The sequence below is a fragment of the Girardinichthys multiradiatus genome, chromosome 1 (genome assembly GCF_021462225.1).
Source record: "Girardinichthys multiradiatus isolate DD_20200921_A chromosome 1, DD_fGirMul_XY1, whole genome shotgun sequence".
Lineage (NCBI taxonomy): Eukaryota > Metazoa > Chordata > Actinopteri > Cyprinodontiformes > Goodeidae > Girardinichthys > Girardinichthys multiradiatus.
Genome location: NC_061794.1, coordinates 45,793,245 through 45,820,599, shown reverse-complemented (window position 1 = coordinate 45,820,599; position 27,355 = coordinate 45,793,245). Strand labels below are relative to the sequence as shown.

The following is a 27,355-nucleotide window of genomic DNA, read 5'->3' as shown; positions in this document are numbered from 1 at the left end:
AACTGACGTTTGGCATTGGCATGAATGACCAAAGGTTTGGCTATAGCAGCCCGGCCGTGTATATTGACCCTGTGGAGCACCTGACGGACAGTTCTGGTGGAAACAGGAGAGTTGAGGTGCACATTTAATTCTGCCGTGATTTGGGCAGCCGTGGTTTTATGTTTTTTGGATACAATCCGGGTTAGCACCCGAACATCCCTTTCAGACAGTTTCCTCTTGCATCCACAGTTAATCCTGATGGATGTGGTTCGTCCTTCTTGGTGGTATGCTGACATTACCCTGGATACCGTGGCTCTTGATACATCACAAAGACTTGCTGTCTTGGTCACAGATGTGCCAGCAAGATGTGCACCAACAATTTGTCCTCTTTTGAACTCTGGTATGTCACCCATAATGTTGTGTGCATTTCAATATTTTGAGCAAAACTGTGCTCTTACCCTGCTAATTGAACCTTCACACTCTGCTCTTACTGGTGCAATGTTTAATCAATGAAGACTGGTTACCAGGCTGGTCCAATTTAGCCATGAAACCTCCCACACTAAAATGACAGGTGTTTCAGTTTCATTGTCCAACCCCTGTATGTATGTAGAAGAAATAGAGTAGTATTCACAGACAGACTCACCCGGACCTGAATAACAACTAGGGAAGTGTTTCCACTGACATAATTTAAAAGCAGATTCAATTATGCATTTCTTCCCCTTAATGAACAAACACAATACAGTAACTGAATCAGAACTTCAAACTACTTTGAAAAGGAGCCACAATGCTCACATGCACAAATACTTTACAAGTACAACTATTTCTTGATGTACACAGTAATGTTACAATATACATATACAATCATTATTTCTCATTGGTCATTGCAAACTATTTCTACCTTTAAAGTTCCTTGTAGTTTGGATTTATTATTGTTACGTACAACTTCTACTGATCGTGTGGATGGAAGGGAGGAAGTGGGAAACATACTGAGTTTAAGTACCTGGGATCAGGTAATAAAAGCAAGAGCCAGTGCACGAGGTGGAGTTAATGGAGATGGGTTTGTTGAGGAATGGACGGATGTGATAGTGTGACCTGGAATGATGTATGGAGCTGGCACTCTTTATAAAGGTTCTACCATTACCTTGGGTGTACAGAACCAAATACCACAGTACCTTTATTCATTTAAAACTGCCAGAGTGGAAGCCAAGTACACCCCATGGTCAGTAACTCTCAATAGTTGTGTACTGACTTTATCAGTCTCTCACATCGAATTGAAAGAATTTTGGTGAACCTTTTTATCAGTGATGCTTCAGTTTACTGATATTTGTTTCTGCACAGCTCCTTTAAGGTCCAGACACAGCATTTTAATCACGATGAGGTCTGGACCGTGACTGGGCCACTGAAACACATTGAATCTTGTATTTCTCAGCCAATTCACAGCTGTATTTGTGCCATTTATCCTTTTAATAAGGCAGTTGGGGCCAAGCTGTTGGACATATGGACTCAAATTTGACTCTAGAATATTTTGGTTCACAGAGGAGCTCATGGTTGACTCAGAGTGCAAAGCAAACATTCGTTTCTCTTAACTCATTGCTGTTGTCTTCCTACCTTGGCATTGTGTTAACACACATCTACATGCTCCAGTGCAGCAAACTATCAAAACTCCTTTTTGTGTTAAAGCAGCTCACACTAACAGTTTGGAAGCAGCAGGGGTGTACTTACTTGTTGCAACACACTGCCTTTCCATTATGCCTCTTTTTAGTTAAATGATGTGTTCAGGAATCATGGACCAAACTCAGGTTTTCATTTAAAGGAATGCTTTATTGATCTCCACACATTTACAACAAAACTAGAGATCTTTTAATTATTTCAGCATGATTTCCCAAATCTCATCACTTCCCAGGATCTACGCCAGCAGAGACTAAGCCAAGACCTATGTGAATAAAACTCCAAGTACTCCCCTCTGTGCAAACTTCTCATGAGCTGCACATCCTTTGGCACCCGAAACAAAAAGGTACATCATTCTTGTTTGGCCATCTCCAAAAGAAAAAACAAAAATGCAGAAAAAGTTCATCTAAACAGTTTAAATCAAGAGAAAGGCCAGATTTTTGCAAATAAATCACACTTCTTTCTCTTTGGAATTAATCCAAAAACAAATGACTTGAGATGAACATTTTTTCAGTATGCACAAGAATTTCCTCTTGGAAAAGAAAAACTTAGCGAGATGAAGAGGAATTCTGTAACAGATATTCAAATGTTGGCATAAGAACCATACAAATTCTGGAAAAAGTAGGAAACTCTTCCAATTAGCAGGAAGATATATGATCTACCAACAAATCGTGAACATAAACACAAATGAAACAATAGATACAGTAAAGCAATTTGATGAGAAGTTAGATTTTTCATGTTTGATCTGGAGCTTTAAAAGTCCTGCTCTGAGCTATAGAGGGATCTGGAGAACGTTCCCGCTTATAATGGCTTAAATGAAGCATTTCTCCTGCAGCTGGAGAAATTCTGCAGCAAAGCAGAGCAAGGAAACAGGAGACCACCCTGCACTAGGGAAGGGTGAAGTTAATGTGAGATAACGTAATATTTCCTAATAAAACAATGTCTGCTGGAGCAAACCAAAATCAAGTGGAGAACTTCCTTCTTTTCTTGTTCAGGACCAAAATATCCAACTTCCCAGGCTGAGGTGGCACAAGCGTGTTTGGAAAATGTGATTTTCTGCAGTTTAGCATCACACAGCCAATGAATTTAGTTTTGAGTATGTAAACAGCAGCAAACGTTTGTACATTCAGATAGTTGTTGGCAAAAGTGTCAGCGTGAGACATTTTGTGGCCCTCAGGAGGTTTTAATCAACACCGAAAGGAATAGAGGGAAGGAAATCCCAAAGCTTCCTTCTTCTATAAGTTAAATCTGAGTAAGTGAGGCAGAGTAAGGCCAGCAGAGGTGTTGGCATTCACCAGGTAATGTACACGACAAAGCACCGCCTCACACAAAACGGCAGTCAAACCAGGCTTGGAAAGCAGAGATTAGTTGGTTTTAATGAAGAAAATGCTGAAAATAAGACCAAGTTTGTCAAATTAAAACCAGTTTGGACTATTTAGAGTCGCTTTGGTTTGATTAGTGTAACTTCCTTCCTGGCTGAGAAAAACTGACCCATTAGTGTTCGTTTTCCACACTGACTGTTTTCAATCCTCCAAACCCTGATTACTACCACTGACCGTTTATTATAGTCATATATATTTAATACATATTGATAAAAATTATGTAAAAACGTTATGCAAAGCAGTGTAAAATAGTTCTAATACAAAATGGGTGCAGATTTTAAAACTTGGGGTGTTTCTTTTGTTGTGAGACAAACATGCTGAGATCTAAAATGTCCTCAAACTGCGAAGCAAAGTCTGCATTTAAAGAGCTGTGAAGCCAACTAGATGCAAGAGTGAGAGGAGAGGAAACCGTGGTGGAGAAGGTGATAGTAACATGTGCTCACAGTGTGAGTGAAAGAAAAGTGAAGGTTTTTAACTGGCATCGAAACCCACCCTGATGCTCAGGACACGGTGAGCATCACAAACGCTGGCTATCAAACTAAAGTTGGAAAAACTCAACATCTTCTAGGCTTTTTCTTTTAAAAAGTGATTTCCAGCTCAAAATGATGTTGCGGAGTGTTGTTTTATTGGGAGTAATACCAGGATGCAGGAGGAGGCAAGTTATTCAGGTTTAAACAGAAACGTTTATCAGTGAGGAAGAAGGGAGCAGCAGCGACGGGACTGTCTGCCTCGTGCTGCGTTTACAGATCAGAGGACAAGATGCAAGGTGTTGCTGAAGGGTCAGAAGTCCGGGCTCCGTAACGGTACAGTCTGAGGTCGTGAGGAAGATGGTGGCGAGGGGGAGGAGGAGGCGGCGTGGTGTACTCAGAACGGTGGGTTCTCCTGAGTGGGGGTGGTGTCAGTGGGGGAGCTGACGGCATCTCCGTTCCCTCTGGGTCCGACAACCTTATTCTGGACGGGGTGGAGAGGAAAGAGGAAGACACAAGCAGAGGAAATAAGATTAGTGTTAATGATCGTGATGGTTCACTGACTCAACAGTTTCTGCTTCCTGTTTACTGCAACAGTGGAGACCTCATGTCCTCTGATGGAGCTTCACCATATTAGCTGACATGTTAGTAGCGGAAGCCTCCTCATATCTTCAGACAGCAGAGGGCTTGCTTTAAATTTGTATTCAATATCCAACCAGAAATACTCCAGATCTTCTTAGAATCATTAATAGTTTTCTGCAGCAGTCAGATACATAAACTGGCTTAAAAATTCACTTCATTAATCATCTATTTTTAACGCATTTAAAAGTTTATTAATTTATTTATGAACAGTATTCTGGATCATCAAGAACTTTTAGGATGAGAAGTTTGAGGCTCAATTTGGTGCTGGTCCAGGTAGTGTCCAGCATGATGGAGTAACAGGCTGATGTGGGCCAATGAGCAGAACATTGATATTTTGGACCTGTGCTCAGGAAACTCCACAGACCTCAACCACACTGAGAACCTGTGATCAGGTCAGAAAAAGAAGGTGGAAAACCAAAGGTCAACAAACTGCGATCCAGTCCAATCTTTAAGAAGACAAGAATAGTCTCCATCAGTCAGGATTTGGTCCAGATGGTGGGATCCAGCAGGTCAGAGAGAAAAGCTATGAAGAAGAGGATCAACACTGGAAATATTTATGCTTAAGAATAGTTTGAACTTCCTCACCTTCAGGTTCCCCACTTTGTCCTCAAATGACTTGAAGGTTGGAGAGTTTCTAAGGATCAGAAACATGAAGTCCATTTGATACCATAATGAATAATAATCAATTATCAAGCTAAAATATACACAGAACAATAATGCAATCTAAAAATAAAGGCAGATGCAAAACATATTTTATATTTTCAGGGTTAAGGAATTAAATGTATTTATAGGAAAAGCTATAAAGTCAATGAAATCCAATTTTATGTTAATATTCTGTGTTCAGAGCATAAAGAGATGATCGTCTGGGTTCTGTTCTATCACTACATAAACCAGACAAACAATTATTACTATTATCACCATTATTTGGTGCCATTTCTATAACTTATAAATATAACTTCATAAAAATATAAGTATATCAAAATATAAAGACACTGGATATGAAATAATTATAATATTAAACATAAATCAAAAAAATGATAATATAAGAGCATCACTACAAGATGAATCACATTCCATAAAAAGATTGAGAAAACCCAATAAAAATATTAAAAATAAATACTGGATATGCAAACGACTAAAGATGACTAATTTATTGTAATTTATTTGAGTAAAAATAAGCGTTGTGATGTAGTTTATTAAAGAAAGGATGCTGAAAACGAGCTCAGCAGTGTTACTTTACCTCATGGCTGGCATACTTATCGAGTGGCGAATGGAATAGTTGCTACTTTGTAAGCATTAAAGAAAGGAGAAAGTTCAAGTGTTAAACAGCAAAGCAAGGAGTGAGACTCAGATTAAAATGCATCCTCAGGTAAAGACTGCAGTTTAACAGGTTCCATTGATTACAGTGTAGATTATAATCTAGCATCAGTTCAGCTCAGCATTTACGGCTTTTAGAAGCTCAAATCAGAAGATTATAATCTAAACTAAGAGTTCAGTCGTCCTGATGAGCTTCAGGATGACCGAACATGTAAAGAAGACATTTTAGTCTTACCTAAAGGAATTAGAGAAAGGCAGAGCTCTGGATGGAACCGAGGCAGCGATCAAAAACAAGAAGACAACATGAGGCAAAGGGCAGCAGCATCAGAACAAACAGAAACCATAACAGGCGAAGAAGTGTTATCAGCAAGGACATGAAGAAGAGGGAACGTCATGCAGATAAGAGAGCAGAAGCTGTTTGAACCAGTACCACCAGAACAGCCGGGAAACCAACGCAGCGGCACGTAGAGGCTAAAGAAGCCACAATGGTAACTTTACACCGACACGTATGAACTAATTATATTTAAATAAAGAGCCATGTCCAAATGTACACAAGCAAAAATGATCTGAACTGAAATAAAGTGGGTCGAAATAGAAGCTGTGCTGATCCGGTTTACCAGACTGACATGAACTGGTTTACGTTCATTTATTAAACTTGGATTCATTTGTTCAGAGTACATGTAGTCCCTGTTTCTTCTACCTTCATTTAAAAATGGTAGTTAAATATAGTAAAAACAGGAAACAAAGCTACTCTGTTTTGCTCGTTGCTTTGGTTTCATTTGGCTGTAAGAAAGCAAAAAAAAGTTTAATATTTGGCCTGAAAACAGCAGCCAGTGAGAACGCACCGTTAGTAGTGATTTCTCCCAGCATGCATCCAGAACCAGCTTTAAAAGACAACTCCACAAACCTTTCAGGTCTGGTGGTTAAAGTCTGGGCTTCCTGCTTTTAACATTTAAATTAAAGTGAGGCAAAAAGCATGAATTTTATCTAGAATGGGTTCCTACAAATGGGTTTTCCTTCAGTGAGGTTCCAGCAGTTAAACTGGGTTCTTGCTCTAGTTAGGGCTTTACTGATCCAATGAAAGCAGCAGCTTGAGTTTCCACAACCAAGAAACAAGTAGGAAAACCTCTCTGCATTATTTAGTATTCGTACAACTTTATGTCTCCGTACCTTAACTTCATGAAGGGTGATATCTAACAAACAGCTAGAGGATGAGGGGCCAAGAGATCATGATGAAAATCAGACTTTTTATCATTACTTTAACAGGATTTTCTTTGTCCTAAATAAAGTAAATCAAAAGCAAATATAACCCCAGATTTTTCAACACGGAGCTCTTTGTTCACAATGATTTTACCCGACGCCTCTTACCAGACCGGTTCTTTTCTGTGGCCCAGTTAAAGCTTGATGCTAAGATAACACCGGTTTTCTGATGTTAGATGTTGGTGATGGAGGAAACAAACTGCTGGCTCAAAGTAAACACTAGCAGGACTTTAGCACTGGAACTGGTTGGGTGGGAAGAAAATCCCAGAAAGTGGAAAGCTCAGACCGACCAACCCACAGTGAAACAACTCATTCTGGCTGCTGGGAGAAACCAAACAACTCTTTTCTACAAAAAATGTAGAAAACTTCTCATTTACTGTCACACTTTGAAAAAAAACGAAATATTTCCGTCACTCCTGACCGCGTGCAAACTGCTTTCTGAACTCTGACTGCATGCTGAAATCCTTCACAGCTTCAGCAGCCGGTAACAAAGCAACACAGACGACACCTAAACTGTGGCTAAAAACAGAAGCTGTACAGAACAACTAACACCAACTTCTACATCCGTTTCCCACATGCAGGCATGCATGCATCTGGCGTTCTACAACAGTAATAACTAAGGTTAGCAAACAGACATGAACACTGATGCAACGAGAACAAATGAGCAGTCCTCATAACTGTACAACAGTCATGTTGAAATATTTGATTGGTTCCTTGTTTAGCACTGGATGACTTCGTATACGTTTCTCAGACTGAGCAGAGGTGTTTTAACTTTGCAAACTCTTCTCATTTGTTCTCATTAGCAGGTAATGTCGTGTCGGCCATTTTGGCTCTGTGTGCGGCATACCTCATGTCGCCAAGCCTCCTGCTGATGGCTGTGCCCAGCGTGCTGAGAGCTGCAGTCGTCTTATGTCCCGCCTCAGAAAGAGTCTCCTGGGTCTTCTTGTATCTGCGGAGAGGGAGCGCAGGGAGGGGAGCAGGGATGAACAAACAAGATGCAGCCAGAGCGTGAAAAATGAAGGACGGAAAGGGACAAAACAACAGGATTTTTATTAAGACGACGTGGAACAGCAAAAAGAAAACAAATTAGTAAAATGGGTGAAGGGAGAGAGAACCAACAGTAAAAAGAAGGCTGTGCCAAGCAAGCTCTAAAAGGCTGATAAACTGAAACATGGGATCCTGTTCCCTCTACAGTCGGATTATTTTTTCCTGATCTTCTCTCTAAAAGCTAAAGCAAGAGTTAGAAGTTTCTGTCAAACTTCCATCGTGACGCAGGTATTACCTTACATTACTGATAAAATTAAGGACTTTGCACATAAGGGTCTTGAATTTATTTCCACATAAAAACAATAAAAAAGCTGTAAATTCAGCTCATGCATGACAACTTAACTTTAAATCCTAAACTTTGGGCTACCGGTACTTTCTCTCAGTGGTCGTTTTGAACCTTTGTGTTTTTGGTCCCAACTAATCCGACTTCTTCAGGTCCAAAACAAAATCGTCTGCAACAGGACGCGCCGTACTGACCAAGTAGCCACGATGACAGCTGATGATATACAGGCATGTTTTTATCATCTACTCAGTCTGCTGAATATAAATGTGGTTATGTGTCTCCAAAGAGGCTTCTACAAGCAGGAGGTCGCCCAGAGTTCACTCAAATTACGTGAGGCAAACTGTGGAGCAGAGGCAAAATAATTGGAAATATGGTGAGATTTTATGTCAGTTTTATGACAATTTATCTGGATTATTTAGTGTTGTACTATAGTCCCCAGTTTCTATAGTACAGTACATGGGGATGAAATGGGAGCAGGAATGGGGGTAACTGAACGGGGTGCGGACAAAATGGCCGTAGGAATTAGCAAAAGGAGAAGTTGACCTGAAACTAGGGCTGCATGATATCAGGGAGGTATATAATCACGATGCTATTGTTGAAAATTGTGATGAGATCAATCACAATGAATCCTGATATTTCTGACCGTTTTCTTTAACGTTACACCATGGCAGCTCCCTATGCGCTTCAGTATCTCAGCTACTACAAATATACCTCAGGGATGAGCACTGAGGGCAGTAAGAGGGCAAAAGTATTAATGGTATGCAGATGCATTAATGCAGCATGATGCTTTAAATGCAGCACGCCACCAAATATTGCACCATCACATTCCTTGTGATTGCCATTCTGCATGAAGCAGCTCTACATGGAACCAAACAGAAACAAACAAAACATGCAGCGGGTTCTGTGCTGGAGGCGCCACAAGAGCAACGGTACCCAGCCGTTGAAAGACGTTTAGGAAACCCATGAGTGCATTAACGAGCATGATGTTTGACAACGTGGTTACAGAATAAAAACAGTGGGAGTTTTCAGTTCCGATGAATTCAATGAGTAGTAAAAAACTTCAGAAAACTGGTCAAATATATGACTGCCGAGCAGAATATGAATAAATGATACCTGAACAATAGTGGCCCATCAAACATTGCATCCAAGCAGTCTTTACACCTGCAGTATTGATCACACTGATACCAAGATGATGCAGACTAAGCACATCCTTCCAGGAACAACATACCGGGCTGTGAAGTAGTATTTGACCCCTTATAGATTTCCTCTATTTTTGTTTTTTGTCACACTTAAAAGCTTCAGATCAATAAAAAAAAAAAAAAAAAAAAATCAATGTTGGAAAAAGGTAACCTGAATAAATTAGCTAGAAAAGAGCCGCTAGCCCACAGCTGGTAATAACTCCATAGAGTCTGTTGGGCAAAGAGAGAGATTTTTACTGGTCACTGTTTCTTCCAGTTCACCTGTGGCTGTACCAGAACCACACTCCAGTTCTGGATCAGCACAAAAAGGCAAGTTCATTTCTGATGTAAAAGTCACACGCAATGTGATTCAACAGGATACATTTAGGAAGTGTAAAAGCGAAGTACAGAAACTATTTAGTGTCGATGAATAAAAGCAGTAAAAGACCATAAACCTGAAATGTGAGACATGTTGGTGAGAACAGAGGAAAACTACTTGAAACACTACTACATTTTTAAACCAGAACACCTAAAATCTTCCAGGAGGGTAAATACTCTGCCCTTTTAACCTCCAGTCGGTCTTGGCAGACGGCCGATCATACAGAGCCGGGTTCTACTGTTGCCACATGCTTGCTCAGAATGAGGAAACACTGGTACCGGCTCAATCGAATCAGCTGGGCTTCCTCAAATGCTGAACTGGCTTTACAAACTGAATGTGACTGTATTATAACTACAACCAAATTTGAACAAATGTTATTCAGTTTCAACCTGCATCTAAGAAGGGATTGGACTGATTTGGTTAAATGATCCAGACCCGTCTCTCTTGGAAGTGCCTTGAGATTCTATTGAATGGAAACTTGTGCTGTATTAATAAATTAACTGTGATCCGGTATTCTAGGTATAAGTGAGCTGAGCTTAAATGCAGTCTCACAACTAAAACCGACACAGAGCAGGGGGGGTTACAGGAAACCAGGGTTAGGATATGATCCAGGATGTATCCTCCTGGATTCAGTGTTTTGTTTACATCCTAATTAATTCTCCAAATCTGAGGAAAATCTTCATCTTCTGCAGATGAAAACAGTCCAGTGGTTCAGCAACCTTCAGCATCCCATCAAACTGCTGCTCAGTAAAGAAACAGCCTCCAAACTAGAGGAGAAGAAGGCTCAAAGTCACGCCACATCTGTTATTTACAATCCATTTTCCTCTAAATACAACCTCCAACACCAAAGCCCAAGCAAACCCAGGTTAACTAGTGGACCCTCCTAACCACAGAAGCAAAATGAAACAGGAAACAAGCATGGACAGTAAGAAGATGATGGAAGAAGCTCCCAAAATGAAACAAACAGAAACCCTAACGCATCTACAAACCAACGACAAACAAAAAAAGGATCAACTCACGCTTCAGAGTGGGCAATGTCATCCAAAGTGGCTGAGGCAGACAGATATCTGAAGACACAACAGCAGGATAAAGACACAGAGGAAGAGACAGTCACATTACAGCATCGTCAACTGGTCCTAAAAACCATCAAACACTGGGAAAGAAATCCTAACATTTATCACAATGAAAGTCGTGGATGTATCCCTCAGACAGCTGTGTGTGTGTGTGTGTGTGTTTGTGTAAAAGCAGCCTTCAGTATTCATTCGTTCATTTCTGCATGCCATTTCTTCTTCTGCCCTTCTTTGAGCACCAACGTCCTTTCCTCCTGGCCTCCTTCCCCTGCTGGTGGTGCCCATCTGGACCACCGTTTCTGGAGGCTTCACTGCTTTACTCCTCCTTCATAAAACATGGTTTCAGTCTAAACAATCACTCATTTTCCCAAACTAATAGAGATGAGCGACTGCTTTTTCAGAATACAACACAAGTTCCACATTTCTTTTCACTGCTCTGTAGAATTCATACCAGGAACAGTGAAATCAAAAAAAATAATCATACAAAATAAATAAATAATGATGAGATGCATCGCCATGAAAACTAATATCGATATCCAAAATTAATATTGTTGTTATAGCAGATCTATATTGGATCTCCCTACCTTTTCAACACAGTGAAAAACGATCACACAGCTGACATTGCTTCTCTGCTTCAGTTAAACTTCCCATAATCCTGTGCTGTATTACCATCACTGTCACATGACCAACCCCTTCATAATCACAAAGAGCAACAAGATGGAAATAAACACTGGTTATTAATATCGGCCCAGTTTTACTCATGGGAGCGATGAAGAGCTGTTAAAAAATGACCAACATTGACGTTAATGAAGAACCTCCACAGAACCCTGTTCCCACAACACTTGACAGGAAAGTTGTCCTTTCCACTGACCTTTGATGAAGAAAGAAAGAAAGATTAGAAAACACTTGAGCTTTGAATAAAACTGCCATGTTGTCAAGTTTTGATCTAAAACCTGTCGATATATTTTGTTTTTTTTTGCCTTTCGAAACTAAAAACCGTCAGTGTTCTGTCTTCAGATAACTGATGATCTTTGACAGCGTGAAAAATAAACAAGCCATCTGACCAGATCCACGTTTCAGGAAGCCGGGAGGGCATAGATAACAAGAGCAAGCAGAGCAGAACGGCTGAAAATGTGTTAGGATGAAAAATCCTCCCACATTGATACTCAAACGCTTAATGCATCAACAGATCAGAGCAGCGAATAACTCGGCTCATTAGTCAGCAGCGATAAAACAGGCCAAACGCTGCCTTGGTTTTGACATAAAAACCAGAAGAGAAACCGAAGGTCTGGCCTCAGGTTGTCTCAGGCTCTTCGTCGCACTATATGACCTCTCTGCATAAATATTATACAACTAGAAAACATATCTGCTGGTAATGTTGGTTCTCAGTGAGAAACTGGAAGAGACACCTGAACGTTGGTTCTGGTTTTACTACAAACACACATGTAAGGCACGTGCAGCAGGGACAGGAGGTGGCTCAGCAGCAGACAAGGCAAGTCTCTATGTTCTGACCACCATCAGCACAATGCAGCTTACAGTACAGCAGAGGAGCGTCACACAGACCAGCTCTGAGCTGTAATTGTTTCAGAGAAAACTATCTGAACGGAGGAAGGAAGGACCTTGCTTAGAAATGTTCGATTTTTTAGGGTGCCTCCACACAGAATAAAGACCCCCACTGTGCTCTCCGTGACCTACACAACCGAGGCTGGATGGCAGAACAGCCCTGTCCGTTCAGTACACGAGTGTACAGAATCAACACCGTGTTGTTTTCTACCTGAACACATGCAGAATGTTTATGTGAGGAACTAAGAGCTCAACGCAACGTTCTGTAGGGGAACGTTAAAAGGTGACACCAGAACCAACCAGCGAGGACTCCCAGCTATCACTGAACTCTGGGTTTCTCATGCAGCTACAGTGGAGAAAGAAAGGGGAACCGAACCAGAACTTTATGTCGGCGTTTACAGCAGCGATAAGGTACAGTAGCTGCTCTGCACTGAGCAGCATTACTCTCCTGGAACATCAAGCTGAACAGAAACATACCTGCTACTGGAGATCAATCAGCTACCTGGAGCATCCAATCAGCCCAAACCTCCTACATCCTGTCACAGATTGTTGATGAGAGGAGATTTTCCCAACAGCTTCCATGCTGCATTCAGGTACAGCTGTGACACTAGGGTGTCTAAACATCAAAACAACTCCAGAGTGATTTGAACATGTTTTATTCTCAAATATGAAAACAATCTCATCAAAAAAGTCCTTAACATCACCACTGACCGTTTTCAAGTTGTTCATATTGTTGTATATCCGACCTACTGGGGCATTGACTATGCCTGCTTATACTACTTTACTCATTGGAAATAACCCAACCAGATCAGTTCTATACACTCTACTTTAAAACGGGACATATGATGCTTTTAAATCCTTCCTTTTCACCTTAAATCATTCATTTGTGGTCTATATAAAGTAGAACCTCAATGCTTTGGTCTGACCTCCTTGTTCTTGCAGCTCCACAGGCTCCTCTTTTACCTGTTCTGAGGTCCATCTGAAAGCAACTCATGTTGGTGTCGTCTCTTTAAATGTTACGGAGGCACTTCACTTCACCGTAGCAAACCCTGATTTTTGTGTACCATAACTGATTAGTTATTAGTAATGTTTGATTTTAATCAGCCTGTAATTATAAGCAATGCTATCTTAGAAGCTGAATCATTTGATTATCAAAAATGTTCAATAAATAAAATAGTAATTGTTTTTCATATCACCCAGCTCTATATATAGTAACAATTATTCTCTCCAGCTACATGCAGAAAGTTTTTATGTCGACATTTTAAGCGTATTATAGTTTATGCTCCATGTATTTCTCTCTGGTATTTGTGTTTGGTTCTTGTTGCTCTTCCTGAGCCCGTCTCTGTGTGTGGATCATGTGACCCTGTCCATTCCTCTCCTCCTCCTCCTCGTCTGTTCGACGTTTCTCTCACATTCTGTCCCATTTAGTCCTGTCTGAGCGGCCTGTCTGGTCACTGGGAGGGAAGGAGGGAGGGAGAGTGTGTCAGAGATACAGACACACTTTCCTGCACCGGGTGTGTGTTATGGTAAACAAAGACTTTCACGCCTGCTTGCTTCTCCTGCCCTACATTTTTTCACTAAACACATGTAAATGCAAACAGAAGAATCAGCCAACTGGGTTTCTGAGTGTAACCACAGAACAAGAGCTGGATACCAAGTCAGCACAACCTCTAATGTTGGTGACTACATGTTAAAGAGTCAGTAGATCACCCAGGTTATGCATCTGGGTAAGCTCGTCTGTCCAGTTTATTCCTGAGTCCTCCTCAATCTCCGAGCAGCAGAGGTGAAACTCGGGCAGGAAAAACTCAGCGTTTAATGGTTTTTTTTTTCAAACCCAGCTGATTAAAACTGGTTCATATCAGACAAGGCAGGCGCTGAACACTGTGCCAGCATCAAGCTAAACTAACCCAACCCAACCCTCACCTCCTCTCCTCGGAGATATTCTTCTCTGATAAACACCATCACCATTCGCTGTAACTCTGGACAACCAAAGACAAGCTCCTCCTTATGCCGCCTCCTTGCAGAAATCACAGCACAGCATGAAGAAAGTGTCTTAGGTCTTTCTGAAAACACTAATTCTGCCATTTCTGACATTTTGTTGTAAATATATAAAAATAGAAATTAGGCCAATTTAGATTTAGAGAGCAGATCCAAGATTATTACAAAACAGGCAGAGTTGCACATGAAAATCTGATTATATTAACCAGGTCAGACTTCTGTAGCTGCTGCAGTTTTTCCAACTAAGGTGGTCCTCTCCCCAAAGCCAGCAGTGAGCATGCCCTTTTTGTTGTTTTTTCACTGATGGAATAAAAGCAAAAATAAATCAATAAATCATAAATTGGGTTCAGTTCAGGTTTGAACGGAGACATTATTTAGAATTTAAATAAATGAATGGGATACTTCCAATCTGCTCTTCGCTTCAGCTGCGTTGGGCCAATAGAAGCAGCCGTTTCACTCCATCCCTGTAGTTCTACTACTGGTTCCCACAGAAACCATTTAAAAGAGATGGAGGCTTCTTCAGCAATGCTTCAGCCAAACAAGATCAGGTCGGCTGCAACTGGACTCAGACTGGAAAACACCGTCTGCTACCAGAACCGCTCCAAACAAGTTAACACATGCTGAGAGGAGGCAGCAGGAAACGCTCCAAATATCCAACAGTTCAGAGGAAGAGAAGGAAACATCATCAATTCAAGAGGAAGAAACCACAGAAGATCACAGATACAGGATGGACTCGAGCCAAACCACCGATTCCATTACAGGCTTCATACCTCAGCATGGAGATCCAGAGATGCTAGGAATGCTCCTCAACTATATCACCTGTATTAGAACTACTGGGTGAGTTACAGGCCACAGTGGAAAAAAGCTGATTGCACCGAGTCATGTTTGGACCCGGGTCTGTTAGTATTAGGACTGTAGGGGGAAAAAAGTCTCACTTCAGCTCTACAAGAGCAGAAGTACTGATCCAGAGTCAAACTTTTAGACTAAATCAAATCAGAAGGTTAATGCTGTTCTCATGAGGAGCCTTCAGGTTAAATAAGCCCACAGGTTAGCTCTCTACAACACCCAGTGCTCAACCCCAGCTGCTGCCAACATGGTTAGAAGGTGAGAGGAGTGAAGGACTGAGGGTGAGTGAGAGTCAGAGCGTGAGAGAGCAAACATCAGAACCTCAAACATCCACCGGTGAGACGAGCAGCAAACAGTGCATGGACTCACAGATCTGAACCGGTAACCCTTTCATTCCACTCGCCCAGTTTCTCTGTGGTTCTCACATAGCTAGAAACAGAAACATGAGCTTGTCACGCTACCGAGGTCCAGCAGGAGAAGGAAGGTAGACCTGTGTTGCTACAACAATCTGTTCAGATCCCAAACGCTGCAAAACAACCTGCTGACTGACATCAGAAGAGCATACGTGCATCAAATCCAACAACTATGCAACTAGATCTTTAGTTTTAGCTCGTCTGCAAGACATCTACAGAGTCAGGATTAATTATGTCACCCCAAATTTATCCAGATATCTGCTGTCAATCTTTCTGGTGCCTTCAGCTGTAAAGTTACCGCCTCTAGCTACTAATGATTAAAGTTTCCCAACAGGAAAATCCATTCATTGAACTTGGAGTCTCCAGCAGGTTAACAAAACAATGAAAAGCATTAATTTTATGACGGAGAACCTGTTTCAGTCTGCGTCCTGTAAATGTCCTTTTATTAGAAACATTTTGCTGAAACCAATTCGTTGTTCTGGTAATGCCAGTCGAGTCTTTAATCCAGAATCACTGGTTTACAGTCATGGTAAAAAAAAAAAAAAAGTTTAGCAGCAACACAAATGTTGCACCTTCAGTCTCTGTGACGACTCAGATTTCCTACATCAGTGTTCAGAGTGAAAGCAGCTTCAGATGAAGTTGCTGCAAACACTCTTATCAGCTTAAAAACATGCGTTTACAACTTCGTCTGCGTGTAGCCGTCATCGCTTTGCATCAAAATGGTCTCGCATGACGGAAACTGCAGCCAAGAAAACAGCAGCTGGAAGAACAGTGTTCTGGATCATCTTGAGAGGTTCCGCTGCAAAGAAGAGGACTTCAGGACATCCAAGAGGTTACAACAAGCTCCAAGAACATCTTCTTATGAGTGAGCTTCAGAAACATATTACCACCAGTGTAGAGCTTGCACTGGCAGCAGCAGGTGGGTGTGAGTGCATCTGCATTCAGTGAGGCGACGACGTTTGGAGAATTAGAACCAAAAACATCAAAGTCAGACTGAAATCCAGCAGCAGGAACAAGGATGGAGAACGTGGATGGGTGCCATGTTGTTGTTTTTCAATTCAACAACATTTAAACATCTGGAGAAGAAAAGGTGCGAGCTACCATGGGTCCTATGTGGTGTCCACAGAGGCATCCTGATAGAACCCATGTATGGACTTCCTCCTAGTTCTGTCCAGTAACACAGCCAAGGAGAAAAGAGTGGGATTAAGATGTCCTTCAAGAACAACTTCTTCCAACAATCCACGAACAATTTGGTGATGATCTGTGGATTTCCTCCAGCATGATGGAGCACTGGGTCACAAGGCAGTGAATCCAATATCAGAACATTGAAACTCTCCTGATCGGACGTCCATGGAGAACTTGTGGTTGGTTCTTAAAAACGCCAACAAACTGGGTCTGTGCACTTGGAGTCAAACTGATCCATTATTGTCCTCTTAGTGACTGAGGAGATAAAAGTGGGTCAACATCAGTCAGGATCTGGTCCAGAACTTCATATCCAGCCTCTACAAAAGTTCTCCATCTTCTTTGGTGCACCACAAAAACAGAAAACTCATCATTTGTGTCGGAGCCAAAGCTTCATTTCCTAGGAGAATTTTTCATGAACTCACCAGCAAATAATGTTTTGTGTCTAAAAACGTACTGAAGCTTCTCTCAGATCGTAACGCACAACTGTCCTCATCTCAAGTATCAAAGCAGGACATCTTTCAAAACTGGTATGTGGACCTGGAGGCTCATCTTACAATAAATATAATAATCTACTAACATACCCTGCACAGGATCATGGAGAGTAAATACTCTGAACTTAGAAAGGATTTCCAATAAAGCAGTAATTACTCTGAAGCAACATGTGCAGACAGAAATACCCTCAAGGTGTTTTCTTTCCATAGCGCGGCGGTTTTTATTCTGGAAAGGAAATCAGGTTTAAAGGAGAGGCAGATATTAACATGATCCATCTTTGTTTACCAGCCAATGCAAAAATCCTTTTATGGTGGCTTGACTTGAGAGAAAGCCAGCCCTCTAGGACCAGAAACAGAGGTGTGAACTCTCATGCAGGTGATATGAAGAGCCGAAGATGCTCATGCATACATACGCTTGTGAGGTCTGTACATCTTGCCAGCTCTTGGTGATGTTCTGCTTGAGTTCATTGAGCGGATTGAGGCCAAGTTTCCTCTTCAGCTCGGAGGAGTGTCTCTCTTTGGCGGACAGAACCTGGCGCAGGGTGTTGATCTCCTCCTCCACCTGAAACACCACCACAGAGTTCAGCCTGAAGCAGCTTTTCCTCCAACCCAACAGAGTCCAGCTCTGTCAGAGATTTCTAAAATCACTTTGCTACTAAAAAACATACAATGATTAATACAGATTTTTACTCTATGTTTATGAACTTTGTCTGTGGCTCCAAATGTGCAAATAAATCTTACAGTTTAGTCAAAACCAAAGCAAACGGGCCAGAAAAAAAACACTCCAACACACATTACTATGGATATTACGGCCATCAGTCAGAGATTCAGTTTTTCTCTCTCGGCAGCTAAAAACAGTGAATTAAGGTCTTTAAGTAATTTTACTCTTAACCTGAAATATGTTCTCAGGAACATTGAATAATTTGTAGCCATATTTAGCTAGATGTCTTCCAAAGTAGTGAGAATAGTAAGCCTTAAAAGAAATATCAAAAAGCATGAAGTGTTCAACGGTAAAATAAAGCTTGTTGAGCATGTGAATGTCCAGGTGAAGAGCAGGAATATTTGTTCCTGGTTAAACACAACTAGCTCCCTCTGAGGAAAGCTGAAACTGGGAGGAGAAAAACCTGAATGTTTAACATGAATGCTTCTTTTACAGTGATTACACTCTAAAACATAAAAATCTTTCCAAAATTTGAAGAAATGTTTACCTCACAACAGCTTTTAAATTAATTTTGCTGACAAACGTCAGTCTTCACACACATCTGATGCTGAAGAAAGTGAACGGGAGCTCCAGGTGGGATTTATAAGAAGGAAATATTAACCCCTGATGTCAACACAGCGTTTAGCCTCTAAAACACAAGTAAAAACACTCCAAACCCTAAAAAAAAAAAAAACAACCTATAACACTTTCACATTTTAACAAAGAAAGCAGGCACAACACATTCAGCAGCTGTTCAGCACCTCTATACATTTATGATTTGTTGTGGATGTTTTTATTTGTGCCATAAAACATAAACACTGTAAAACAGGTTCGGTTCAGAACTCTAAAACATGGCTTCTACGACATTATTTATCTCCTTTATGTGCAGATAAAGCTGAACACCGAAGTATGACGTTCATTTGAAATCCATTATGCATATCAACTGAGTTACGAGTGAAATTATTTATGTTTTAGAATTTAACCTTTGTAAAAACTCGTGCAGAAAATCTGCTGGGTTTGTTATTCATGTTTATTAAATGGTATATTATACCGGGGAGACCCAGTACGGTATGAATGGTAGGAATATGCTGGAATGCAATCTAAAATGAATCAATCCTACCACCTCTGTGGGATGTCGGTTCCATACCTTGGTTAGTTCGATGCGGAGCTCCTCGGCTTCTTCCTCCGTCAGGCCGGGAGGAAGAGGGTGAGCCGAGTTCCCCATCGCTCCTTCTTCCTGAACATCAGACAGGTTGTCTGAATGATCCCTATCGAGACCTTTGTTGGGAGAGTTCAGGTTGATATCTGCAGTGAAGATGGGAGGACAACAAGGAAAACATTAGAAGACATCCCAGTGGGAGGAGTAGTTAGTGAAAAAAACTGTTATTTATTTTAAAAAATATGGCCTTCCTGAATAAAAATGTCTTAAGTTTGGATTTAAAAAGGCTCATTTAATTAATGAAGGATGGGGCCAAACCATTAAGAGCTTTAAAAACGAACAATTAGTTTTAAATCTATTCTAAAACAGACAGGCAGCCAGTGGATGGAGGATAAAATGAGGGGGATGAGCTCATGTCTGGACAGCTCAGACTAAACAAGATGGTTGATTCACATGTTTTCTCCAGTATCTTTTTCATTCACATTTACATAGACACCATAAAGCAGAAGCCAGGGAAATAACAAGAACAAGTAGAAAATACATCATTAAAATCAGGTGTATCTGCCAGCAAACAGGGGGTCTTTATCTTTATTATACTTTTGTTTTAAAACAGTCAGAAGATTAATAAAAGGAAAACCTCTTGGAATGTTGTTTAGACTTCCTGGACCTTAAATTCCTGCGGTGGAAGCGTGGGAGTCTGATACGGTCAGCCTTTCTACCAAACTGAATAAGTGTGGAGTCGTTTACCTGAGGACTAATTTTAGCAGCCATGACTGAGTCAAAGGTCGCAGTACAGCCACCAGAACACAAGAATGGGGAAATAATACGACCACCAAATGTAAAACCGCATCAAAATAGGCTTCAGGCAGCCATTTTCCACGGTTTTCACAAGAGCTGCACAATATTTCCAACCATTACTGCAATATCAAAACCTGCAATACTGCAAGCACCATACTGGATACAGTACTTGGTAGGTTATCATATCAGAAGGGTGCTGCAAGCAAATTCTTCATGCCAGTAATACAGGTCCTTCTCAAAAAATTAGCATATTGTGATAAAGTTCATTATTTTCCATAATGTCATGATGAAAATTTAACATTGATATATTTTAGATTCATTGCACACTAACTGAAATATTTCAGGTCTTTTATTGTCTTAATACGGATGATTTTGGCATACAGCTCATGAAAACCCAAAATTCCTATCTCACAAAATTAGCATATTTCATCCGACCAATAAAAGAAAAGTGTTTTTAATACAAAAAACGTCAACCTTCAAATAATCATGTACAGTTATGCACTCAATACTTGGTCGGGAATCCTTTTGCAGAAATGACTGCTTCAATGCGGCGTGGCATGGAGGCAATCAACCTGTGGCACTGCTGAGGTCTTATGGAGGCCCAGGATGCTTCGATAGCGGCCTTTAGCTCATCCAGAGTGTTGGGTCATGAGTCTCTCAATGTTCTCTTCACAATATCCCACAGATTCTCTATGGGGTTCAGGTCAGGAGAGTTGGCAGGCCAATTGAGCACAGTGATACCATGGTCAGTAAACCATTTACCAGTGGTTATGGCATTGTGAGCAGGTGCCAGGTCGTGCTGAAAAATGAAATCTTCATCTCCATAAAGCTTTTCAGCAGATGGAAGCATGAAGTGCTCCAAAATCTCCTGATAGCTAGCTGCATTGACCCTGCCCTTGATAAAACACAGTGGACCAACACCAGCAGCTGACACGGCACCCCAGACCATCACTGACTGTGGGTACTTGACACTGGACTTCTGGCATTTTGGCATTTCCTTCTCCCCAGTCTTCCTCCAGACTCTGGCACCTTGATTTCTGAATGACATGCAGAATTTGCCTTCATCCGAAAAAAGTACTTTGGACCACTGAGCAACAGTCCAGTGCTGCTTCTCTGTAGCCCAGGTCAGGCGCTTCTGCCGCTGTTTCTGGTTCAAAAGTGGCTTGACCTGGGGAATACGGCACCTGTAGCCCATTTCCTGCACACGCCTGTGCACGGTGGCTCTGGATGTTTCTACTCCAGACTCAGTCCACTGCTTCCGCAGGTCCCCCAAGGTCTGGAATCGGCCCTTCTCCACAATCTTCCTCAGGGTCCGGTCACCTCTTCTCGTTGTGCAGCGTTTTCTGCCACACTTTTTCCTTCCCACAGACTTCCCACTGAGGTGCCTTGATACAGCACTCTGGGAACAGCCTATTCGTTCAGAAATGTCTTTCTGTGTCTTACCCTCTTGCTTGAGGGTGTCAATAGTGGCCTTCTGGACAGCAGTCAGGTCGGCAGTCTTACCCATGATTGGGGTTTTGAGTGATGAACCAGGCTGGGAGTTTTAAAGGCCTCAGGAATCTTTTGCAGGTGTTTAGAGTTAACTCGTTGATTCAGATGATTAGGTTCATAGCTCGTTTAGAGACCCTTTTAATGATGCTAATTTTGTGAGATAGGAATTTTGGGTTTTCATGAGCTGTATGCCAAAATCATCCGTATTAAGACAATAAAAGACCTGAAATATTTCAGTTAGTGTGCAATGAATCTAAAATATATGAATGTTAAATTTTCATCTTGACATTATGGAAAATAATGAACTTTATCACAATATGCTAATATTTTGAGAAGGACCTGTATATTGGACATAAAGAAGGCTTTCACTGCACTTGATGCTCACATTTGGTTTATATTCTTTAGCTGCTGAGATGCTGATGCTCACAGGGTGGTGGTGACCTCATGGTCAGGGCAAAGAAACATAGAAAACTAGGTTTAATCATGATTAATATCACTGCATTATTAGCAATATTTTTCCTAATGCAAATTTCTAGAGTTCTCTGGCCTTTGTAATCACATAATACTGATATAAACACAAAGATTTACTAGGAAATTATGGCTCATATGCTCACAAAACTCTGGACTTAAATATGAAACATAAAGAACCACACAAGGGATGGATGGAGATGCAACTTTAACACAATGAAATAGTGACAGAATCTGAAAAAGCTATATTTTCCATACTTTTCCAGGCCTGGAAAATACTTGAATCAAATTCCACACTTCTCTGGAGCAGAAAGAATCCCAGTTTTCCGAGAGCGGATTCATGGGGGATCCCATCGCTGCGGATCCACAAAACGGTTCAGCAAGAAATCGGAACGGATGATTTTCAGCTCGGATTGCTGACCAACACTCAAAAATCTGATTTCCGACTCAGTCAGGGAACGCCCCACGGCTAACCAGCTCATTTATGCTCAAGTGGAAGTCAGTAGGAGGACACAAATTAGCAAAGATTTTCTTTAAAACATCATTTATTCAAGTCCGTGTTATTTGGTTCAGTGACCAAATACTAATAAAGATTTATTCATTGTCATCAAACTGTCCTTTTTTGATTTATGTGATTTATGTTTTATGCCCTTAAAGGAAATAAAATACTCCAATGATGGCATGGAGGAAAATCAAGGATAAACCAGAGATCTGAGGAAAATGGCCACCACTAATTAAAGTTCTTAGAGAGATCAAAAACAGCAACGCTGCACCAGGTAGAAGGCTGATTGTTACGACACTACAACCTGGGAACAGTTCAGAATTACTTCAATTTAACCACAAACACTGGAAATATCTGCTGGCTGAGCACTGAAAATAATCTGAGTGGGACTAGTTTCTCAGATTTCCTGGGAGTCTTTGCAGAAACACGTTGTCCAGACAAGACTCAACAGAGGCTGGCGTAATAAAGCAGACAACAGCTGAATGTTTACCGACATTGTGAAAGAACAGGACTGTCTGCAGATAGTGGCTCTCTCCAATCAAGCACTTCTCTCAGGAGTTTGCAGGGCAAACAGTGACTCCACCTGTAAGGTATACCGACCCAACATGAAGGATCAGACCGGCCCAGATAAATAAATGCTCCAGGAATGGGATCCTGGAGCATAATTCTCTCCTGGGGTTTAATCATTACCTCAGTTAAGGATTTCTTAAGTTTCTGCTTTTGAAAATAAACTTTGTGACTTTATTGAAAAGCTGTGAAGAGTTGCTAATTCACCTGGACATGTTGGCAGCAGTCTAACCTGTCTGCAAACCCTCAGGTGTGGACTGTGTGAGGTCATACGCCACACCCAACCTTCACCGGGTTCTACGTTCTGTTTCAGACCGGCAGGAACTTTGCTCCAGCTCTGCTGTTCTTCAACAACCACAGTTAAGGAGGTTCAAACCCGCCTTTTCTGTTTCCTCACTGTGAGTTTGGGTTTTTACCCAAAAATGAAACAAGTCAATAAAAACAGTCTGGGAAAATAAGACGACCCTTTAAAACATTTGAGAAACACTTCAATAAAAACCTCCTGAAGAGACAGGGAAACAGTTGCTGTCAAGGACTCCATTCAACGCCACATCACTGGGCAGGAAAGGACAGACAGACTCTCCGTTTTCTCTGCAAACTGAACCGAGCCAGAACTGTGGTGTAAATCATGTAGTTGCTTAAAGAGCTCAGCATTTAAACCTACACAGAACCTCAGTCTTCTGCCATCTGGGAGGAGGTCCTTCACCCTCCAAGCCTCCACAACTAGAACACCTTCATCAACCTGGATGTCAGGAACCAATAAAGGCTGGACCTTTAGTGGGCTATGTACCTCCCTCTCTGTCCCCTGCTGGGCTGAAAGACAGGATTGTCCGTTTTTAAAATGTTGGGCACATCTGACCAGTGTTGGCAGATAACCAGCAAGGCGTGGCTGTGGAGACCAGAGACGTGATCAATCAAACACCAGATCACTTCAACTTGCTAATCCACGGATGCTTGACAGTCGATGTGACAGTCTGATACCGGGTCAAATAAAACAAATCTAATCACCCTGAAATATTGATTTTCAAATATCAGGATCACCTTTAGGCATTAAAGAAAAGTGTCGGACTCTTTTGTATGCTGCTTTGATTGTTTGGATTTTTATTTTTATTAGAGATGCACCAAGAAATCATCCACCGACTAGAATCTGCCTGTTTTCAGCTTGACTGACCCGACCAGTGACCCTCAAAACTCCTTTCAGTTAATGCACCGTACACAAGCGAAACCAGGTCGCGCTGAAAACCACTTTCTGGTGTTTCTACTGAGTGAAGGCGACTCAACGTGAGCCATTTTCAGTATCAGTGAGGCTCAGATAGAGCACACCATTCCAGAGGTTCTTTTCCAGCAAAGGAGGACTGTAAAGGTCCAAGAGCATGGGTGGGCAACTCTAGTCTTCGAGGTCCGGTGTCCTGCAACTTTTAGATGTGCCCTTGATACAACACACCTGAACCACCTCCTCAGTATGCAATCAAGTTCTGCTCAGTTCTGGTAATGAGCCACACATCTGAATCAGGTGTGCCGGAGCAGGACACCGACCCTCGAGGAATCCAGCCAGCAGTGGGAGGAGATCATTTATACATCATTAAGGCCGTATCCCAATCACAAAGAACTGCTTGGATGCACTGTTGAGTGGAATGCAGTAAATCTCGGCTTGGGAGCGCCACATGTCTCACCATATGCAGAGGCTCTCATCCTCAATGCAGCCGTCCACGGTTCGAATCCCGGCCGCAGGCTGGTTCTGCATGCCGTCTTCCTGTCCAGCTTTGAATGCATAAAGGCCACCAGTGCCAAAAACCTCTGCTTGTCATAATAAATCTGGCCTGCTGGATGGACCATTCCAGGCCTTTATAGCCATGTCTGACAGAAACCTTGGTGCAGAGATTCTAGAGCTCAGGCAGAGCGGTGGGTTTACTTTTTATGGTGTATAAAGCACTTTGGCCAACCGAGTTGTGTTTTAAAGTGCTACAGAAATAAAATTAGTTGATGCTACTGCACTGATACACAATCATTATTATAATATTTAATTATCTTACAATCTTGCATTTTTCTAATGCTGTGCAGCTCTAGCCGGGACTCTTCCTGCAAAGCTACAATCGAAATATGTTGCCACCAGTGCAGAGCTTGCTCATACTTGGCACCTGCTACACACAATGAGGCGAGACATTCTGACAAGAGGGCAGCAAACAAGTCACTTCTGTCTAGGAAAAAAAACATTGAGCAAAGACTGAAATTCGTCATGGAGAACAAGGGTGGACAGCAGAAGACTGGTCCAATGTTACGTTGTTGGGGACATCTGGACAGCCAAAGGTCAGAACTAACGTGAGTCCTGGTTGTGTGGTGCAAACAGTGAAGCATCCTCATCCACTCCATGTGCATGGCTGCTAATCATCAAGTGAGTGGCTTCCTCATAGTTCTGCTCAAAAACACTGCACTAAATGAGAAGTAGGATGTCCTCCAAGAGTAACTTCTTCTAACAGTCCAGGAACAATTTGGTGATGATCTGTGGATCTTCCAGCATGATGAAGCCATCTGTGTCACAAAGCAAAAGTTATTCCAACCTGCCTCAAAGATCAGAACATTGACCTTCTGGGCCTGTGGTCAGGTAACTTCCCATCCTAAACATGGAGACCCTGTGGTCCCTGAAGCAGAAGGCGAGCTCCAAGAAGACAAGGACTACTTACCATTTGATCTAGAAGCTGATGCCAAGCATTTCACAAGAGAATTACACAAGTTATGGATCAACACTGGAAACATGAACTAAGTTTGATGCAGTTCATGATGGAAGTCTGAAATTATTTGGATTTTTCATCCTAAAAACCGCCAGAAGCTCCAACATGTGTGTCCCTGCCTGCGGGTTAGCTGGGGTTAATGACCCAGCAGAACCAGCAGAACCAACAGGAGCAGCGGTGGGCTGGAAGTCAAGATGCACCTGCTCTGTGTTTCTTTCACTGATTAGCAGACAGATGTGTTCAAGTCATGGACACCACTGCTGAGCTCTTTTAGAATAATGGTTCAACTAAATGCAGAAAGCGCGGCTCGACGGTCACTGAGCTGAATGAGCTGATAATGTCCGGTAAACAGAGTAAAATCAGTGCTGGGAAGCTGCTAACATCAGTAACATGATCCTCCTCCTTTCTCTCCACCTGCTGTTGCTGTTCCTGTCATGGAGCAGAGGGCCCGTCCGTCCTCCAAACACCCAACAATCACCGTCACTTCACCAGTCCAACATTGAACCAACATGGAGGAAACGGGCGGTTTGTTTAATTGCAGCTTTCTGGGTTAAAACGGGCTGCTCTCAACTTGTTTACGCCTTATTTTCAGGCAGAGAGCTGCGGCTAAGTTGTGCTAACTTGCTCGATAAGCTAACAATTACCTTGACTGGCTGGGTCCATGGCGTCAGTTTAACCGATCCGGTAATATTCTGATCGGATCAGCGCTGGAAAGCAGCTCGGTGTGTAAAGACCTCCCCGACGAGAGCGACCAGCTTCCACGTAGAGAAAGACGTCGATGGGAACTGCCAGCAGACTCAAAACAGCCCCAACCTACAGCCAGCTCAGCCGAAACAGCTTTCTGTGAAGCTAGCGGCTGTATCACATCCGTATCCGGTCACGCCGTTTCAAATTAAAAGCGTTTTGCATTTAAGCTAGTAGGGCAGGGATCTGCAACCGGTGGCTCTTCAGACCTTCCACAATGTCTCTTAATTTCTATGGTTAAAATGATAAAGAACCAACAAATATTTTCAAATATAGATATTATAGCAAATGCAAATCTCAAAAAGTATTGAAAGTACCAATGATATATATTTTAGACCTATTTTTCTTGTGTTTTTTTATGTAATTTTTCACAAATAACATCTAATTGAAGAGAATGTTTCGGTCCTCTTTTTTCAAAAGGTTCATTTTTTACTTTATTTCAAAACCTAAGAATAGAAATTTTGTTTAAAAAAAACAAAAAAACATTTCCTATAGTAGATATTTATCAAATGTTCTAAGTTGTCCTTTTTCAAAATGTCATGCAACATTTGTGGCTCTAAACTATTTTTATTTAGCTTGACTGGGGGCAGAAATTGCTCTTTGGATTGTAAAGGTAGCAGACCCCTGGGTCTCTGAATTGATGTGTCTCACTTTACAGCAAGGGATCCAGAAAATGTTATAATATTTTTCCAGATGGAGGTTGAGAGGCTGCATGGTGGTGAGGGTGATAGATTTTCTCTGGGTTCTCCAGTTTCCTCCCACAGTCTAAAAATATGACCGTTAGGTTAATTAGTTACCCTAAAATTGCTCTTTGGATTGACAGTGTGCAATCCTCCACCCTGCGTAGATTAGAGGGTGGAGACGATGGATGCTGCAGTTGCACTGGTGTAACTTTAAATTTAGGTGGCTCATGTTTTAAGTAACTCTGCCCCCTTTAAAAAAAAAATCAGCTGATTTGATATGTTAGAATGTGCTTTTTAAACCCCACAAAAAAGAGAAATATATAGTCCAAGATTTTAAAATACTCAA

General features: G+C 41.6%; 1 protein-coding gene across 9 annotated transcripts; it reads right to left on the bottom strand.

The window, feature by feature from the left end:
• Positions 1-1,779: 1,779 nt before the first annotated feature.
• tpd52l2b (tpd52 like 2b) lies at positions 1,780-26,462 on the bottom strand. Of its 9 annotated transcripts, none has more exons than XM_047363289.1 (10): positions 26,227-26,462; positions 19,016-19,173; positions 17,582-17,730; positions 15,449-15,508; positions 10,622-10,669; positions 7,563-7,664; positions 5,691-5,717; positions 5,379-5,423; positions 4,724-4,772; positions 1,780-3,980 (listed from the first exon to the last, which is right to left on the bottom strand). In XM_047363289.1, the coding sequence occupies exons 1-10, from the start codon at positions 26,243-26,245 to the stop codon at positions 3,894-3,896; spliced, it is 744 nt and encodes a 247-aa protein (XP_047219245.1). In that variant the 5' UTR covers positions 26,246-26,462; the 3' UTR covers positions 1,780-3,893. The 9 variants fall into 9 exon arrangements, with proteins under 9 accessions (XP_047219245.1, XP_047219252.1, XP_047219260.1 ...); XM_047363296.1 differs by having other exon boundaries at positions 5,379-5,420; XM_047363304.1 differs by lacking the exon at positions 15,449-15,508 and having other exon boundaries at positions 26,227-26,458.
• Positions 26,463-27,355: the final 893 nt, after the last annotated feature.

Excerpts from the sequence above, each read along its gene's own strand:
- tpd52l2b (XM_047363289.1), bottom strand. Across the intron at positions 10,670-15,448 it reads AGGGTTACCGGTTCAGATCT|ATATCTGTCTGCCTCAGCCA; the intron begins GTGAGTCCATGC and ends TTGTGTCTTCAG. Across the intron at positions 4,773-5,378 it reads ATAAGTATGCCAGCCATGAG|AAACTCTCCAACCTTCAAGT; the intron begins GTAAAGTAACAC and ends TCTGATCCTTAG.